Source organism: Hylobates moloch, unplaced genomic scaffold, assembly GCF_009828535.3.
Source record: "Hylobates moloch isolate HMO894 unplaced genomic scaffold, HMol_V3 SCAFFOLD_18, whole genome shotgun sequence".
Lineage (NCBI taxonomy): Eukaryota > Metazoa > Chordata > Mammalia > Primates > Hylobatidae > Hylobates > Hylobates moloch.
Window position 1 is genome coordinate 31702805 of NW_026652293.1, and position 18581 is coordinate 31721385.

At 45.5% G+C, this 18581-nt stretch overlaps 1 protein-coding gene across 1 annotated transcript in view; it reads right to left on the reverse strand.

Moving 5' to 3' along the window:
- Positions 1 to 18581, reverse strand: part of CACNA1E (calcium voltage-gated channel subunit alpha1 E) — a 432299-nt gene that overhangs the window by 14107 nt on the left and 399611 nt on the right. The window contains exons 40-46 of the mRNA XM_058430474.1: positions 16427 to 16554; positions 13123 to 13219; positions 8904 to 9009; positions 7925 to 8032; positions 7306 to 7406; positions 6905 to 7011; positions 2151 to 2262 (exon numbers count right to left, since the gene is read on the reverse strand). Of these exons, the coding sequence (XP_058286457.1) occupies positions 2151 to 2262; positions 6905 to 7011; positions 7306 to 7406; positions 7925 to 8032; positions 8904 to 9009; positions 13123 to 13219; positions 16427 to 16554 (759 nt within the window). The remainder of the gene's footprint in view (positions 1 to 2150; positions 2263 to 6904; positions 7012 to 7305; positions 7407 to 7924; positions 8033 to 8903; positions 9010 to 13122; positions 13220 to 16426; positions 16555 to 18581) is intronic.

An 18581-nucleotide genomic window follows, 5' to 3' on the forward strand; every position in this document is an offset into this window, starting at 1 on the left:
AGAAAAAGCTATTTTATATTTAGGAAATGACATCCTAAAAACATGTACGGCATTGCCCAAAGGAAAGAGTGTCTGGGACCCCCACCTTAGCCTATGTGACCATTTGGCTGAGTGGTTTCTGGTGTGTATGGCAGGGGTACTTTCCCAAGACACGTGCTATGGTGCACTTGAGGGAGTTACAGTGTTTGTAGTACATGCTTTGTATAGCACACAGTTCTGACTCCAAACAGACGTGGTAACAACACTGCAGTCTACAGGTATCAGAGGTGGTGTGAGACGCACACTCCATACGCACACACACAATCATGGCCACGCCTGGGGACATGGAGCAGCGGCCCCAAGGGATGGGCAGAAGTACACAGTGGTAAGTGTGTAGCACAGGCTGACACCTGAATTGAATTACAGACACCAGTACTGACAATGAGATGAACATATATCCAAAAAGTCCTGGCACTACGGCTCAGCCCTGGGAAACCCACAGAAATGATGTCATAAAGTCTCCCTGTGAAAGAAAGGACACATTATTGCAATTTTTTTTTCCCACTAGACACATCACCAGGCAGGCAAAATGCTGTGAGGCCTTTTTAAGAATCAAACTACTTATACCAATTATTCCACAGGTCTTGGTGCTAAGTTCCTCAGAGGGGAGGGCAGAGAATGACTCTACGAGTTCCTACCTGCCTCATCAAGAACACCCTCAGGCAGTCAATCACTCAGCCCTGGGGGCCTCTGGACTAACTGTCTCCCCCACACAACCATGCACGACTCTCTGTCTCAGCACTCGCAGGAGATAGAAGCATGCATTTGTTTGAGCTACTGTTTTTCGCCCTCTGAGGGGGTGCCCATTCCATCACACATCATTCATGGTGGCTCTGAGGTACACAGTAGCAGCGGGGAGGGATCAGGAGAGAAGAGCCACAGATGAATCAGAATTTAAATGATATGGAATTCCGTACAAGCTGTCTGTACAGACTTTTGCAACGGTTGGGTTTTGTCTTTTTTTCTCTTCAGTCCAATGACTGCTTGGGCTTCGATTCTAAGCTGAAGTTGGGGTGGGGAGACCTTGAGCTCATGGCTCCTGAACCAGGAATAATGGTAAAGTCAATGATGTTTAGGAACCATATTTTAGCTTTGTATTAGCTAAGCCAAAACTTTAATCTCTCCTCTCTTCTTCAAGGTTTCACTTGACTCAATAGGTCTCTCAGGGATTGCTTTTTTGTTTGTTTGTTTTTGAGACAGAGTCTTGCTCTGTCACCCAGGCTGGAGTGCAGCAGCGCGATCTCGGCTCATTGCAAGCTCCGCCTCCCGGGTTCATGCCATTCTCCTGCCTCAGCCTCCCGAGTAGCTGGAAGCACAGGTGCCTGCCACCATGCCCAGATAATTTTTTTTTTGTATTTTTAGTAGAGACGGGGTTTCACCATGTTAGCCAGGATGGTCTCAATCTCCTGACCTCGTGATCTGCCTGCCTTGGCCTCCCAAAGTGCTGGGATTACAGGCGTGAGCCACCGCACCTGGCCAGGAATTTCACCATTTATGCTAATAAACTCATTTTGGGGTCAGGGAAGTGACTTTAGTGGCCTGTTAGAATGTCTTTGAATTGTGACCAAAAGGGACAATGTGCCTGAACCCACACAGAGCAGAGATAGGACAGTCTGCTGTGCCTCCTGGCAGGCAGCTCATCACTGTGGCACATGCTGCTGCTAGGTTCTAGAGGAGGTGGGCATCACTAAGGAATGGCATGGGGCATTCGTGTGTCCCATAAGCAGTACCTAACTACACTAAGAGGCAGGGTTGGTGCCACTCATTCTCTGGTGATGTATCTTCAAGCTCCCCATCAAAGGCAAGATTTTATATGTGACTTCTGGTCTTACACTTGATACTTGGGCATAAACTAAGAGGGCTTGGCCTAAAGCAATTTAAGTTCCTGCTGCAGGGAAGGGACCTCTGGGACTGTAAAACCTGAAGAGGGAACATTGTCAGAGCACATGAGAAACTGGGCTAGAAAAGGGCTAAGGCAGGACACCTCCAGGGCAACTGGCTAAACTACCAGAATGGATTTTCCTGACGGACCATGACTATGTATTAAAATTAGTGAGAGGGATCAGGAAACCAAGGAAGTATTTTCGAGGTCATATAACTCATGCATTCACCAGAGACTGCTGTTCCTGGAACTGTCCATCATCGGCGGGGTCCATACAAGCCAACTGGAATATCTCCTGGGGAGAGAGTGGACTCATCGAAGGGTATCCACTCCGGCCACTCCTGAAAAGCAATGTCAAATCCAGAGGTAATGAGGAACAGTCATGTCACAGCTGCCACTAGCAATTCCCACCCCAGCAGGGCAACACCCTTTAGCCTTGACTGGCTTTTGTAAACCTAGTAACTTACATGTGGCTAGTCCTAAAATTAAAAAAAAAAAAAAGCACTGGAAAAGACAGAAACTGGTGTTTTCAACCTGCATCCTGCCTTTGGGACCATTCATTATTCTGCTGCGGACTAGCATGTCTATGACAAATGACATCATTTGTCACATTCAGCCATATGGAAGACCAATGCTAGATTGTAAACCTGTTTCTGCTCAGTTTCCCCATTTGGCGGAAAAACACCCTAGTTTACACAGTGAACAGTTTGTTTAAATATTAAGCAGCCACGGACTTTTTAAAAATTTTCCCTACTCGCAGTAAGAATATGGTCTTATTTTGCCAACATCCCTGGCCAAACTAAACAATTCAGTCCAATTCCATTGCCATTTATTGAAGGACTACTCTGTACCATACATTAAGTCTGTTGGTTCATGAACTGAGAAGGATTTCAGAGGTGGTGGTGAGGAGATGAAAACCTCTTGGTTGATGGCAATGTAGGAAGAGGTTTAAATGGTGGTGAGAAAAGAGGATGGAGACAAAAAGTCTGCCCAGTTGTTTGGAGGCCTCCAAGGGAAAAGAATGCAGAACTGGCACGGTAGGCTTGTTATTAAACCACTGTCTAGTACTTCCAGGCACTCTTAACCTGACGGGATCCACTGGGCTGGTTAGGAGAGAAAGAAGCAGCCGAGATCTCTGGAGAATGTGGTGCCTGTTGCCAAATTATTGGCTGACTGCCACCAGTATGGTAATAGCTACCAACTGACCTGCTCAAGAATGCAGAGTGAGCTTCCAGATTACGGGAGGAAGGACTGGGGTCAGTGGCTGGGCAGCAGCTCTCTTGGTGGTGGAGTTAGGAGGGAGAGATGGGACACCATCTCTTTTAAGTCTACTGCTGATGATGACTCTGCATCCAATGGAAAACTCAAGGCATGAGCAAGGATTGCCAATTACTTAAAAACAATCAATAGGAATGTTTTTTAGACTACAGGAGAAGACATGAAGAGCAGAGAATCACCTAATCTGTCCCTTGCTTCCAGTGAGAGCTTTTGCTGAGTTTTCACAGCTGCTACAGAGTTTTTACAATATTTAAATGACCTGCCTAAATGTCAGTCATCTTCCTCACTTGTGGCATCTCCTGAGAACCACTGGGAACAAGATTGAGCACAGCTATTATAAGAATGAGTTCTCGGCTTTGCACTGTGTTTCACATCTGTACTCTCAGCACTTTGGAAGGCCAAACTGGGAAGATAGCTTGAGCTCAGTAATCCGAGACCAACATGGGCAACAAAGCAAGACCTGTCTCTACAAAAAAATTAGCCAGCAGTGATAGCACGTGCCTGGGGTGGTCCCAGCTGCACAGGAGGCTGAGGCAGGAGGTTCACTTGAGCCTAGAAAGTAGAGGCTGAAGTGAGGCGGTTGTGCCACTGTACTCCAGCCTGGGCAACAGAGTGAGATCATGTCTCAGAAAGAAAGAAATGGGTTCCTTTTTGTCGTACAGAGAGTAAATAATTATAGAATCCTCAATAGAGGGAGAGGACCCTTGGAATCACTTAATAATCTCACAGAGTTAAATAACTGGAACCCAGAGTGATCTCCTACTTTGAAAACCTTGTCAAGCTGGGGCATAAAGTCCAGAATTCTGAACACAGCCTCCCTCACGATCTGGTCCCTACCTCACTAGCCTCCTCTTATACCACTTTCCCCTTTGCTCCCTGAACTCCAGACATGGCGGCCTTTTTTAGTTCATTGGATAGGCTAGGCTTGTTTCTGCCTCGAGATTTTAATAGAGGCCACTCTAAGAGTGCAGAACACTTCTCTCCAACTCCCCTACACCTCTGTAAACTCTTTCTAGCACTTATCAGAACTGTAATTAAATCACTGAAAATGCGACTTTTCTTCTTTCCAATAATCCTCTGTTTAATGTCTGGTTTTCCATCATATTTGAGGGAGCGACCCTATCTGTCATGTCTACCACTGTACCCCTAGATCAACCTCTACTGAACAATGCATGGATCTAGAAACACAGATGGTTCTGAGGAACCAGCCTGCTGTTCCACCAGTATCCCCATGTCAGGAAATGTACCAACGTGCACCCATAGGCTTCACCCAGAATCCTTTGCTTCCTCCTTTCCCTTTAGTCCAAGTACCAAATCAATCACCAAATCCTATCCAGTCTTATCTACCAAATATCTCACGTCTGACCATCTGTCTCCATCTCTATCCTGCTAGTCCAAGCTACTATCACTGATAATTTACACAACTGCAGTAACCTACGAAATGGTGTTCCTGCCTCTAGAACTGCTTCCCTCCAATCCATTTAGCCTATACTGAATTCAAGAAAGCACACATCTGATCACATGATTCTGATGCATAAAACCCCATTATCCTAAGACAAAATCCAACTTCTTTATCCTGCTTATAATGCCCCCAAAGTACTAGCCCCTGTGTATCTCTCCAAATCCATAACTTAACACATCCCCTGAGCTCTCCATGCTCCAACCATCATGACAATTTTTAGGTTCCTTAAACTTACCATACTTTCTCTTACCACTCTTGAAGAGCTTGTCTTCAAGTCTCACTCAAATGTTACTTCCTCAGGAAGGCCTCTCTAAACCCTCAAACTGGGTGAGCTGTTTCCATGACATCACAACAGCCCACCCTTCAGCATTGTTTGCCTGTATCGCGCTTGTAATTTCTTCTTCCAGATTTGTCTCCATGGGGACGTGTTCTCTGCCGTAGCCCCAGTGCCTAAGTCAGCTCTGGGGACATATTGGCTCTTAATAAATATTAGTAAAAATCAATGAGTAAATGGATCAATAAATATATGGGAGAAAAGCCAGAGTGATCTTATGGTGGTGGGTTAATTTGTAAAGCAAATTGTTGTAGATAAACAGAGATTGCAATTTAGGGGGTGGTGTCCCCCATTTCTAAGCCAAGGACTGGCAAAACAAAAACAGAAACAACTCAAGCCTGTAATCCCAGCGCTTTGGGAGGCCGAGGCAGGCAGATCATGAGGTCAGGAGATCGAGACCATCCTGGCTAAGACGGTGAAACCCTGTCTCTACTAAAAATTAGCCGGGCATGGTGGTGGGTGCCTGTAGTCCCAGCTACTTGGGAGGCTGAGGCAGGAGAATGGCATGAACCCGGGAGGCGGAGCTTGCAGTGAGCTGAGATTGCACCACAGCACTCCAGCCTGGGCGACAGAGCGAGACTCCGTCTCAAAACAAACAACCAAAAACAGCGTAAACCCTTCCAGTGGAGAGTTCCCACTCTTCCAATCATACTTCCTTCCCTCCCTCCCTCCTACACAAGCAGAAGATAAACACTGACTTGTTTTCTGTGGACAGGAGAATTCACACCCTGCACTTCATCACATCACATTATTAAAAAAAAAAAAAATGACCTTGGTCATGACTCTCGTCCTTTTCTTCTCTTCCAAAGATGTTGGACTTTGATCTCTGAAAACAGTGCTTTTCAAAAACAGTCCAGCCCCGTAGGCAGAAAGAAATCAATGATCTGAGAAATTCCAAATGACTCTGACAGAGGTCTCATTCCCAAGCCCTGAGTATCACTCTCTTAGTAACTAAGATAAGCGATTTGGTGATTCCTGGTTTTGTAAGAACTGGGACTTTGTTAAACTCAATCACAAAAGCTCATTTACATTGAGTAGAAAGACTAGTGTTCTTTAGGTATGCACTAAATGCTTGCTGATGATCGAACTATGTTATGAGATATATATGCTATAGTAGATTAATTGGGGCTAAGGCTTATCACTCAGAAGGATGGGAAAATTCCTTAATTTGTGTTTTATTTTCACTCCTATTATAGAAAAGTAAGTTCCCTTTCTGAATAAGGTCCCTTTTGTTCATTAAAGAAAACATGGTATAGTGAAAACACTCTGGGGTCAGAAATAAGGAACTTAAATTCCTGTTCCACATTCTACTAGCCAGGACTTTAAGCAACGTAGTTAACCTCAGTTAGCCTCCAGTTTCTTCATGTGTAAAGTGGTTATATGAATATATACCTCCAGGGTATAGTAGGCTGCTAGAGTGGGAATCAAGTGAGATTCTGCAAATAGTGTCTCTAGAAGTGTCAACCTCAGGGAAAGCAGTAACTGCTGGTTCCATTCCCCTCTTACACTCAGCCAGCATGGCACCTGTGAAGGAGGCTGTATCTTCCAGCAGGACACTAGATCCACGGGGAAGCGATAACCAAGAATTAGAGAGGAGATTATTTTTCTTCACAACAGAACTACACCTAAGACCCAAGTATATTAAAAGACAAATCAAACTCCCTTCTTCTATTGTTCATTCACAGTGATCGCCGTCTCTGACACTGACCACAGTGCTAAGTATGCTTAGTCTACTTTTCTCTTACTCCTGCTGAAAATCATTTTAAGATACTCAACTTCAGAAAAAGGATCACTCAAGCTCAGAGTATTCATTCTTGGGCCTTTCTGAGCAGTGAGTTTTGGGGTCTGCACAACAGCATGGGTGACAGATTGTAAGCAGCCATGCCAGGGATGTTTTGGTGCTACTCACAGGCCTGAAACGGGGTCCTGCTGGAGGTAAGGCAGGGCTTTGGCATTAGCAATGATCTCCTGAGGCAAAGATGAAGGCTCCATGCGCTGGAACATAGGGGCATTTTTCTGGGTAAAAAGAGGGAAGGAGAAGAAAAGAATTCCAATGACTACGGAGTTTGCTGTGGGGAAAATAAAATTAACATGGATAATACAGGCACATAACTTATCCCTTGTTTGACCATTTTAACCTTCGATCCACTGGGTTTCTAATTCCACATCACTAGAAAGTTCTTGGGCCCCACAACCATTACTGCTGCTTCTAAGTCCTTGCAGGGCACTATGCCCCAGGGATGCACAGGCCTATCCCCTCCTGCAATTCCTCGTGACCCACCCACTTAGCATGCTGGCTTTGACTTTCACCTGTTCCTCCAGCTGCTGCCTCTGCTTCTTCACCTTACTCTGCTTATAGTAGTCCATGATCATCATTGCTGCATAGATTTTGCCCACAGTCAGGTCAGAGGCTAGAAACACAAATGTGGCATGATGGTGAAGAGGGAGAAGATGATGGGAAAGAGTGAGGAACCTCTAAGCTATGTTACCCACTCTCTGGAACAGGTCTGCGCTATCAGTCACCCATTCATCCAATGTATATTGAGGGCCCCCATGGTGCCAGGATCTGTCCTCAGGCGGCTTGCATGCCCACCTAGTGATGGTGATGATACTGAGGATAAGCAGTACATGAGTAAGCATCACGCTTACCATTCTAAATCTCTATAGCTAAGTGACAACATCCTTTCTCCCATGAGGGTTTGCTGAGCAGTATTATATGCAGGGAGAGAGCTATACACCCAGGAAGTCTCATCCACAACCACAGTGACCTATCTTAAAGAACATGTTTTATCCTTAAGTCCCTTTTGTCCTTATTAATTGAAAAGGGCAAACTTTCCTTATCTCTTTCATCACTCTGGGTTCCCCCAAAAGACGTAGTCTTCACATGCTGGGCCCACAGTGACAACGATACCCAGGAGAAGACCCAAACCTTTGGGCATGGGCACAAGCAGATCCAGCATCTTCTGGGATAGGTGAGGCCAGATGGCTAGGGTCTCCTTTTGTAGCTCTGAGTCTAGCTGCTGCCTGTCTGCACCACCTAGAATAAGATAAATTACTAATAAATAGAATAGACCTGGAAATAACCAGGACTGAGGGAGGAGGTGGAGGTAGGAGCTGAATCAGCAGGGCACCTCATATTTTAAGAGGAAATCTTGGCACTGAGTGACAGTGAATCTTGCAATACCAGGTCTTTCTGCTGAAGAAGCAGAACACATTTTGGCTCCCTTTTTCAGTGACTCAGGGATATCCTGCCAGGAGATCTGAGGCCCTCAGACTAACAGCAACTTCCTCCTTCATTCTAAAAGCCTCCCAGGTGCTCAATATATCAGAGGAGAAAATAAAAATAGCTGCAAGTACGTTCCTCTGCCTTCTTATCCACACATCAGTCCTTCCAGCAACCCTAATTCCATAGTCTGAGTGACCTGATTTTAAAAAGGATTTAGATTGCACAAGAGCAGAAAGGCTAAAGGTCCACCTGGAAGTAGTAGTAAGCCTGTTCTCTCCTAAATCAATGATTAGAAATCAAGAGGAATAAAACACTACCGTGGCCTCTATGACAGCACCTTCTGCCACAGAAGCCTCTCAAGACTTCAGAGAAAATAAACCATATACGGAAAAAAAGGACAAAATTAACCTTCGGTCAATAAGTATTTCTAGAATACCTATTGTGAGCCAGATACTGAAGATCATATACTTTTAAAGCTGAAAGAAGCCCTAGAGATTATCAAACCATCCATTGTACCAGAAGGAAAGGGCAATTATTAGTTATTGAGTCAGATACTTGATGTTCAGATGACTGCATTGTTGTGTCCTTAGCTGGATAGATGACATTTCAAATATCTCCATCCTGTGCCACCTGCATGAGTTGTTCCAGAATTCCTCCTTCTCACCTCCCTTCCTAAGCTTACCTTTGGCAATTTTAATGTCCAGAGCTGTCCGGATCAGAGCCATAAGTGTGGAGGTGAAGTGGACCGTCATGTCCTCAGCTACTGGCATGTTCATCAGGACCAACCTCTGTGTGAAAGAGAAAAAAGAAACAGCAGGCAAAAAAAAAAAAAAAAAAAAAAAAAAATTGAAAGACACCTCAGTGAGAAAGGAAGAAAAGGGCAGAGGTCAAATGCACAGACAAAAAAGAAGGGCAAGGATCCCCATCCCCTGCCCCAGTCCTTCTCTCCCTGCTTCTCACTTAAGGCTCATTTGCTGCTGTTTGTTGTTGTTGTTGTAGTTTGTTTTTTCTCCACCAAGGGAATGATGCCAAATTCCAAAGGGAAGGGGCTTCCCTAATTATTCTGTAAGGCCCCCCCATGGAGTCCTAAGAATGTCTTTGATAGGGATGGGAAGTTATTTCTAAAAGAAGTGGCTCAAGGAAAGGAGTCAGCTCTGGGAGGTGGCTCCATTCCCTGTTCAAGGCTGCTGCATATTTCCACTTGTCCCATGAATACCCCCTGAAACTCATATGGAAATACAGTGAGAAATGAGATTTTGCTTTGCTTATCTAACTTGAAAGATGCATCCTGGTGCCCCCTTTTTGAGTCTTTAATAGATGAAATTTGCCAGCACATGACTGAACATGCATAAGTCCAACTTGTCTAAAGGATGAGGTGGAGCAGGATGGACAAGGGGGAGAGTGCAAACAGGCTCTGGGGTAGGAGGATGGGGAGAGTGGAGGAGACAGAATGAGGAAGGGTGGCCCAGGCAGGAGCAGAGTGGGCAGGCCTTGTTTCCCTTACCCAAAGAAAGGGATCACACTGAAATGGCCAAATCCACTTTCCAGGGAGTATTTTGCTTTTGGAGTTCTTTAACTTTTCCTCCAATCCCCGCTCCCCTTCTCCCACCAAGCTTCATCCCAGAAGTACAAATTCAAGGCCACATTCTACCACCTGGTACTTTTGGATGTGGCCATCGTGAGCAAAAAGGATGCCAGCCCCTAAGCTGTGCACGAGGAGCCATGTACTGGGGGGAATGTGGGTCCCTAATGGCCATGTTCCAGTGAGATGCTATCTGGGGCCATACAACGTGAGGTAGCAGCAGGAGAACGTCCTCTGGCAGAACCACCAGCCTGGCAGAGAGGGAAGTACCTCTTCCCAAAGAAGGGTCTCTAACGTTCCATTGCAGCATCCTGCCTAAAGCTGATGCCACATGGTGTCTTAGAGTGGAAAGCCAGTTTCTTGTTTGGATTTGAGTTCCATCTCTCTCCCACTTCTTTAAACATCTAGAGAAGTGGAAACATTACTATGATGTGTTCCTAGGTGAATGAAAGAGCTCCAGAGTTCTAGGTCAGTCTAAATAGCAAAGGGGAACTAACAGTAACTATTACTAATGGGTGGCAAAACAACTCATGTCCAAAAGCTATGAGGGCAAGTGACTCCCAGTGTACAATAATCTCTAAGCAGCAAGCCATGGGGGAATACACCCATAACTCTGGGGCCAGGCCCCATAACTATGTTATGCCAGTAAGTCAAATTTAATGCTGAATACAACTTGTGCCCATTATTTCCCTTCCTTTTGAGTATTTCCAAGAGAATTGGGTAGCTGGGCTAGTGGAATAGAGCTGCATTCCTCAGTCTATCACAGGATGGAAGACAGGTTCCTCTTTTCTTCTTATACCTAGAAGGAACCTATGCCATTCTTCCTATGTCATGGGTGAAAACATTTGTTATGAGTTTTCCTCTCTCCTAAAAATTTCTTGTTTAAAGGAATTTTCCTTTCTCCTAACAATTCCATGTTTAAAGGAATTTCTGCATGATTTCCTTAATTTATCCGATTGAAGATATTTCTTTGCATATGAGCACTGATAGCTGTTTTGCTGTAGGCTTCCTTCTTGCCCATATATGCCATCCCACAGGCCACCACTCTGCCTCCTCTAAAAGGAAACACACCACTTAACACTGCTTATCAGGTAACTCACTCACAAGAAGCCACACAGTTGTAGAAACACAAAATATCATATAAAAAACCATGTTGAACAGTATTAAAAACCATTCCTTGTATTGTCTCATGAGTTCATCCTCCTGGGAACCTTCCTGACTCTTCAGTCTCATCATGCCTTTCCTCCTTAGTTCCCTCCTCCGCCTCCCCAGCCTGGCTTCCTCCCCATGTTCTGGCCTCCCCACAACTAGATCCCATTTCCTGTTGGTCTCTAGCCCAGAACAAAGGAATGGGTGGTCTACCTTATATGCCACTTTGGAGGGACATCTCTTGCCGAGGCCTAGCGGAGGTGACATGAGAGTCAGCATTTCATACATCTCAGTGTAATGGATGCGGCCACTGCTCATGGAGGGTGGTGAGTTGGGATGGGGTGGGTTAGCGGGGCAGTGGGGTGGCAGGGAAAGGAGAGGGAAGTGGGGAGAAGGATGCAGACAGGTAGGAGAGGAGAATAGGCATTCCCAGAGAGCAAAAACGAACAAAATACAGAAAACAGGAGAAGAAAAACAAAACAAAATGGACAAACGGGAAAAGAATAGGAAACCTGTTAATCAAGGCAAATCGTAGACATGACTCCATCCTGGTGCGGTTTATATCACGCCCCACACAGACCCGGGAACACTAGTGACAACCTTTGGTCCCTATGACTCTCCATCGGAATAGTCATGGGGACTCATTTTCTCCTTGATTAGCATTCCCCTGACTTCCCTGTTCACTTCATCCCTCCCCAACACAACACAGCTTATTTTCAATTCCCAGGGCTGTGTGTGAGCGGTATAAACTGGATAGACGGTGCTCCAGCCATGGGTTGGAGTTTCTGACCCCGGCTGGGGCGCTGGCCTGGAAGTCAGGCTGTTCTCCACTGAACCCACAGGCAGAACGTCGTGTATCCCCCCTCTGGTGTGTGTGTGCAGCAGGAGGCGGCGTCTTGCACTGAAGGTGGTGGGCTGTGCTTGCTGCTCAAAGAGTTGGCCCCGTTGCTTCCACCTGGCTCTGTGGACAAGACTGCTCTTTATTCCCCAGCATGTGCCAGGTCGATGGCATGCTGGGGACAGAAGAAACAAAAACAGGAGGAGGAAGAGCATTTTGCATGCCATGCTACCCTCCCCAGCTCTCCCACATGCGGCTGCGGGTTTCACCAGTGTGGAGTTTAAAGAGTCTCAGCAGAGGCAGCTGTCCAGCCTCCTGAGTATGGAATCACTGTGTCACCATCCCAGGCCAGCTCTATCCCATTGTCCAGGCTGGCATCCTTCCTGAGCCTAGGTCATCTTCCAGCTGCCTGGGCAGTGCTATGCCCCAGGCAGCCCATGCTTCCCTCCACTTGCACCAGGAGAGGGTTCCTTACCTAGCAGGCTTGGCCTTACATAGGGGCTTAGTAGAGCCATTGGGATATAGAGAATTCCCCGGGTATGGCAGAGTTGAGCAGGGAGGTTCTACTCACCCCTTGGTCTAACTGACAAGAAGTGACTTGGAAATTATGACAGCCCCCTCACAGCAACCCATGGCAGGACCCTAAGGCAGGGACTCTGCTCAGTAGTGCTTCATTCACTGTAATCTTCTCAGACTCTCTGAGCTATTACTACTTTCTTCCACACAGCACCAAATCCATGCCTCTTTTACCTACTCTCACCTCTTGCCCTAATTCTTTGTTTCTCACCCCTTCTGTCCTATAGCTTTCATAGTCATTCTGACCAGACCATTCAGGAGCTGGGAGGATGGGATCACTAGGATCATACTCCATACATTACATATGGGAAGATAAGGCTCTTTTGCTAAAATGAGTCTTCTCCTTCTCCAGTGAAAAGAAGCCAGAATTCTTTTGCTGGTTTAAAAACATTTCTGCATTCTACAGAGAAAGGAGAGGACCCTCTGATTAACTATACAGACTAAGGTGGACCTGTGTGTGTGTGTGTGTGTGCACATGTGTATACACACACATACATGAGTGTGTGCATGTGAAGAAGAGAGCGATCACATTGGTCTTCATATGAAGTTCTTAACTCTTCTGCCTTTTCCCCAAAGTATGCCCTTATCTTTATATAACAGCTGCTGGTTCTGGAAGGGTTTGGACCTCTTTAAACTCAAAGGAAAGCAACATGAAGGTTCCCTCATGTGGCGCAGTGGTGGTGGAGCAGAGGACAGAGAGGAGGGGTTAGATGTTGCATCCCACGGCAGGTCATGGCTGGGGACTGGGAGGCAAACCTTGCAAGCCACCCTGTAGGGGCAGTTCTCTCCCAGGCCCAGAGGAGGCGAGATCACCCGCACTAATTTGTACATATCCTTATACGGGATCCTGCCGCTGTAAAGGAAGCACAGGTGGGTTAATAGGACACTCAGAGAAGGGCGGAAAAGAAATGACAGCTTAGCCATGAAGAGGATGGCTGAAAGAGGCCAGAGCAGCTTCTTTCCTTGGGCCTGGCAAAGCCAGACCAGGAAAGACTGAAAACAGTAAGCACCAGAGAACCATTACCTTGCCAAACTGCACTGCTGCAATTTTCTAAGGAAATCAGAGCCCAGTCAATGCCAAAGGGAACTGCCTAATGACCAAGAGCACCTCATTATACCTATCTGGCCCATACCTGGCCAGATGCAGACACAGCCCTGGCTCTAGCTAGGCTTCTAGGAACAAAGCCTGCCAATTCACAAATGACTCAGACCGCTGTCCAGAGCAGATGCCAGGCTGCCTTGAAGTGGACTGCAGAACTGTTTGCTTTTCACAGACACTGATTACAGTCAGTTACTCAGACCTGCTTTTCAGGGGCAGTGGGAAGTCAGCGGCTTTCTGAAGTCTGGAAGAGTCAAATTTCCCATTAGGCTAATTAGCAAGGAGCACAGTTGGCATGAGGGAAATCACAAAGGGCTTTGCTTTTCTTTGTGACAGATTATTCTGTGTTCAGCTTGGGCAAGTCTTCTTTACTCAGTAGGAGCCTGCTGAGGTCTGTGTTCAGAGAGCAGCCAGGGAGGAAGCCATGGACACTCTCCCCCCAGCCCTCTTTCTGCCACTCAGCCAACAGCAGCTTGGCTGGAGCCAGCCAGAATTCTAGCTATCTTACCAACCCTTTACCCAGGAGCCCACTAGAGAGTACCAGCTTCCTATAGAAGGGATAGAATTAATGATTGATTACTTTTCAGTGGCTACAGCATCTTCTCTGTCAGGGTCCAGAAAAAGAAGCAACACCCAGGGATCTGCAGGTCTGTAAACACCCTGGAACAGACCAGGGTTTCCACTGGAAATTATAAGCACAGCATCTCCACCTCTGTGCATTCAGTCCCTGCTTGCAGCCATATGGAGACTATTGCTTCAGTCCAGCTTTACTCTTTCTAGGCTTTTTGAAATTTGAGGGTTGATTCCTCCTATTCTTCCAGATAGCAGCTCATCAGTACCTCCAAGTCTCTCAACTCTTGAGAGGAGGTAATTTAGCCAGTTGTCCTTTCATTTTGCCTTAGCGAGATTGGGAAGTAGGTGGGTTGGGAGTGGCTATTGACTGACATTTTTTGCAACTGGTATTAGTCCTTTTGAAGACATTGGCTCACATTACTTTGTTAGTCTTCCTCACCCACCTTATAAAGAAAGCCAACCAAACTCTAACTAGAATGAGTTACACTGTGAATTACAAAGCACACAGAAGAAATTCTTCTTTGTCTTTATGCTCTTTCCCAGTCCACATGTCTGAGTCTCATGATTCATCCTCATGGAATCATTTCTTCCCAGCAACTGGAATGAGTAGGGAGGAGCATGTTTTATACACATGGCATTTGGATCCCAAGATAAGTGAAACCACAAGAAGCTGGGGTTTCTGGAAGCCACGGATACCTGAGTTAGCCCAGATGAACAACGGACTTTTTTGCTCACAGTTGGTTTCTCCTCTTGGGTGAGTGAAGAGGTCCCTTCTTAGGCTCCCAGTCCCATAGATATCCATGGTTACAGAGGCTGATTTTCTAGACATTCCAATTAGCATTTCTGTGTGGTTATTGTTGATTATAATAACAGTTACACACATGATTTAATATCATCCTCACAACCACCTTGCAAGTTATGTAGGTATCACAATCACCATTTTACAGGTAAAGAAGCCCAGAGTGGTTACGTGACTTGTCCAAGGCCATGGAGCTGAAGACACGCAGGCCTGACTGCCTTCTCCTCTAACACACTGCCCATTGCTTTCTAAGATCTATTTACTAGAAAGTAAGACCAGAAAGAAAAAGCTGTTACTCAGCCATTGTAATAGGAATGGATTTAGATAACTCTGTACCCTAAGTCATTAATAATTAATGAAGGAAAGAATTCTGATTCACCCTTCCAGTCTCTAAAACAGTGACCCAAGTTCAAAAGCCTCACCAGAGGATAGATTTTTGGGAAAAGTCTCTGATTATGAAAGGGGTTCCAGGTGGAAGCAACTTGGTCCATGTCTGTGAAGGATAACATTTCTTGTAGTATTTTTCAGAGGGGGACCAGAATGGATAGAGGATTGGTGAGTTAAGACCCAAAAGCTAAAATGACCTGGAACAGAACCGTTCCTTTGGAGTGAGCATTCATAGAACTCTCACCTTGTCCTCAGCCATGAGGGCCAAAATGCTGCCTTTATATTCTAAAGCAGGGATTAGCAAATGTTTTTGGCGTAAATTTTTTGACAGTACAATATAGGTTGTTGCAAAAATGGCCCACAATTACTTTTGCTCCAACCTAATATTTCTGTAGTAAAGACTTTCAAATTTGAGGACCATACCATCTCTGTCACAATCACTCACCTCTTCCTTGTAGTATGTAAGCAGCCAGAGACAATACGTAAATGAATGGTTGAGCTGTCTTTCAATAAAACTTTATTTGCAAAAACAGACAATGGGCTGAATTTTGCCCATGGGCTGTAGTTTGCCAATCCCTGCTCTAGAGCCTAGAAGGCATGCTATCACTTCAGAACTACTAAACAGCAAAAGAGACAGTAAAGAGGTTATCTTCACCAATTCCTACCATTTAATTTAGTTCCGTGTAATAAAAATCCACAAATATTTAAGGGAACAGTTGGAAGAACAACTTGTTTGGTTTTTAAAAAATAATTTCAGAGTTATATCCAACTGTATCTGTTGAGAGGAATGAGAAAGAGAAAACACTCATAGTCACTGATCATGGTGGCCAGATGTCCAGCTGGCCAAAAACCCTTGTCAAACCCCCTGATAACTCAAAGGAGTCCACTAACCATTGGCAGAAAAAGATTATTGGAAACTTCTCTTGGGATTGAACCCAAATAATCTGAGGTGAGGACTGGATGATGAGACCAGCCCAGAAAGGGAAAACCCTGTCACAGAAGGAAAGAGGGGAAAGGAGGATACAGAAGTCTTTGGTGACTGGTTTGATACCAGAGCCTCTTCCATGGGCCACAATCAAGAGGAATCTCCTTTCCTTCTGTAACAGGCAGGCATTTGGGTGGCTCCAATTCCAACCTCTCCCCTGGGAACTCCAGAAACCTTTGCTGTGGGCCCCGCTGGGGTGGCCGAGGGGCCTACGCACCATGCTGCTCGGTCATATTCTGCCCAGACGCGGACAAACTCATCCAAGTGGTGAGGCCCCAGGATGGAGGAGTCCCGAGTCAGGTACTCAAAGTTGTCCATGATGACGGCCACGAACAGGTTGAGCATCTGAAGGGCAAGGGGAAGAAGAGGGGTTAGGGGAAACCTAAAGCAGAGCTCAGGAAGCAGAAGAACAGGTTTCAGGGCAAAGAAAAGAATTCAAAAGTTTGTAGGCCTGAAGTTCCTAGCTCAAGCACCACTGATCTTGCTGAATGCAACACGTTTTCATTATTTGTACCACAGTTTCATTGTGTGAGCATTCTTTATATTTCTATGCCACTTCATATTTGTAGAGTACCCCACAGTCACTTTTCTTATCCGTTCCATTTATTTAATTGTTACTGTGGCAGCAGAGGGAACAGCAGCAGCCATAACATTCTTGAGGGCTAGAGGAAGTCAAGGCCAGATACTAACCTTCCCTCCCCAGCCTCTTCCTTCATTCTTGCTTCACAAAAGCAGCCCAAAGAACAACTGGTAAGATGTTTTAGAGCTGACAGCATGGCCTACTGTTGTGATGACTTTAAGCTGTTCTTGGCTCTTAAGCAGTTTCTAAGTCCCTACTCTTCCACTTATTTGTTTAGCCAGCCTTTACTGTGCACCTACTATGTTCCAAACAGAGATTCAGGTGCCAGAGATGTGAGATAAGAAAGTTCTTGTCCAGAGGTATATTCCCATGCCTAGCACAGGGCTTACAGCACAGCAGGGCTTCACTAGATGTGGTTACTTGAATGCTCTTCAAGACTTATTTGATACTGAGTAGAGACTGTGATGTAATGGAAACATACAAATGTGACAAATTTTAAGAGCCATGAAAGAAGCATATGCAGGTTCCAGTGGGGACAGAAAAGAGTATGAAGGCAACTTCTCCTGGCTGAAGAAAAAATGTATAAGAGGGTTGACGCTTGAGTACTGTCCACAATATAGACATGGGCATGGAGGAGGGTGTTTTAGCAAAGGAGCCAGAACAGAGGTATGCAGGCACAGGGAATAGTCAGGGATCTGCAAGGAGGGCGGAGCAGCTGGATCCAAGTGCCGGATCACAGAAGCATCTCATGCGCTGAGCTAAAGAGTGTAGACCAGGATCAGTGAACTGGTCAGATAGCAAATATTTTAGGCTCTGCAGGCTGTGTGGTTTCTGCTGTAACTATTCAGTTTTGCTGTTGTAGCACCAGACAGACCATTTGTATACAAATGAACACGACTGTGTTCTGGTAAAGCTTTGTTTATGGACACTGAAATTTGAATTCCATGTAATTCCACGTCATGAAACATCATCCATCTTTTTTTTTCTTTCCTGAACCATTTAAGAACGTAGAAGCCATTATTTCACGGGCTACACAAAAACAGGTGGTAAACCTGATTTGTCCCAATGGCTATCGTTTGCCAACCACTGATCTAGATTGTTCTGTAAACAACAGGAACTACTAAAGGGGTTTAGAGAGGAGAGAGATAAAGGGACATTTGCATTCAGAAAGAACTCTTGGTAGCAGCATGTAGGGTGGGTGGGAAACCAAGGGAGGATGTTGCAGTACTCCTGAATCTACCAGGGGCAGGACGACAGCACGGACCAGAGTAGAGAGTTAACAAAGGTGGAATCGACAGGACTTGATGTTCAACAGCACTGTTTCCTTGTTTCCTGGCTGCCCTGCTCACCCACTCACTGTATTTCTGGCCCAGGTTATTAATGTCAACAAAAACTATTAGCACTGTTACTGCTTTTCATTTGTACAGTCATTAAGAGTGTAGCGTGTGCAGTCACACCTATTACTTGTTGTTACGCTTGCTCCAACTCTTTGTGAGGCAGGTTTAATTACCATCACCCTTCAAGGACAGAATTGCTTTGGATTCACATTTTTGTTCTTAGCTTCCAGCATAAGGCCTCGGGCACATCGTGGGGGCATCAGTAAATCTCTGTAGAGTGACTGGTTTGAGTTGAGAAGCTGTATGACTTGTCCAAGGTCACAAAGTCAGTCTCATACAGATCTGAAAGCAGATCATCTCGTGCTGAATATAGCCTCATTAAAAATAACAGTAATGTGAATTATGCAGCACCCTCTGTCTCAAAATTCCAAAAGTACCTTTATGGTCTCTAATTA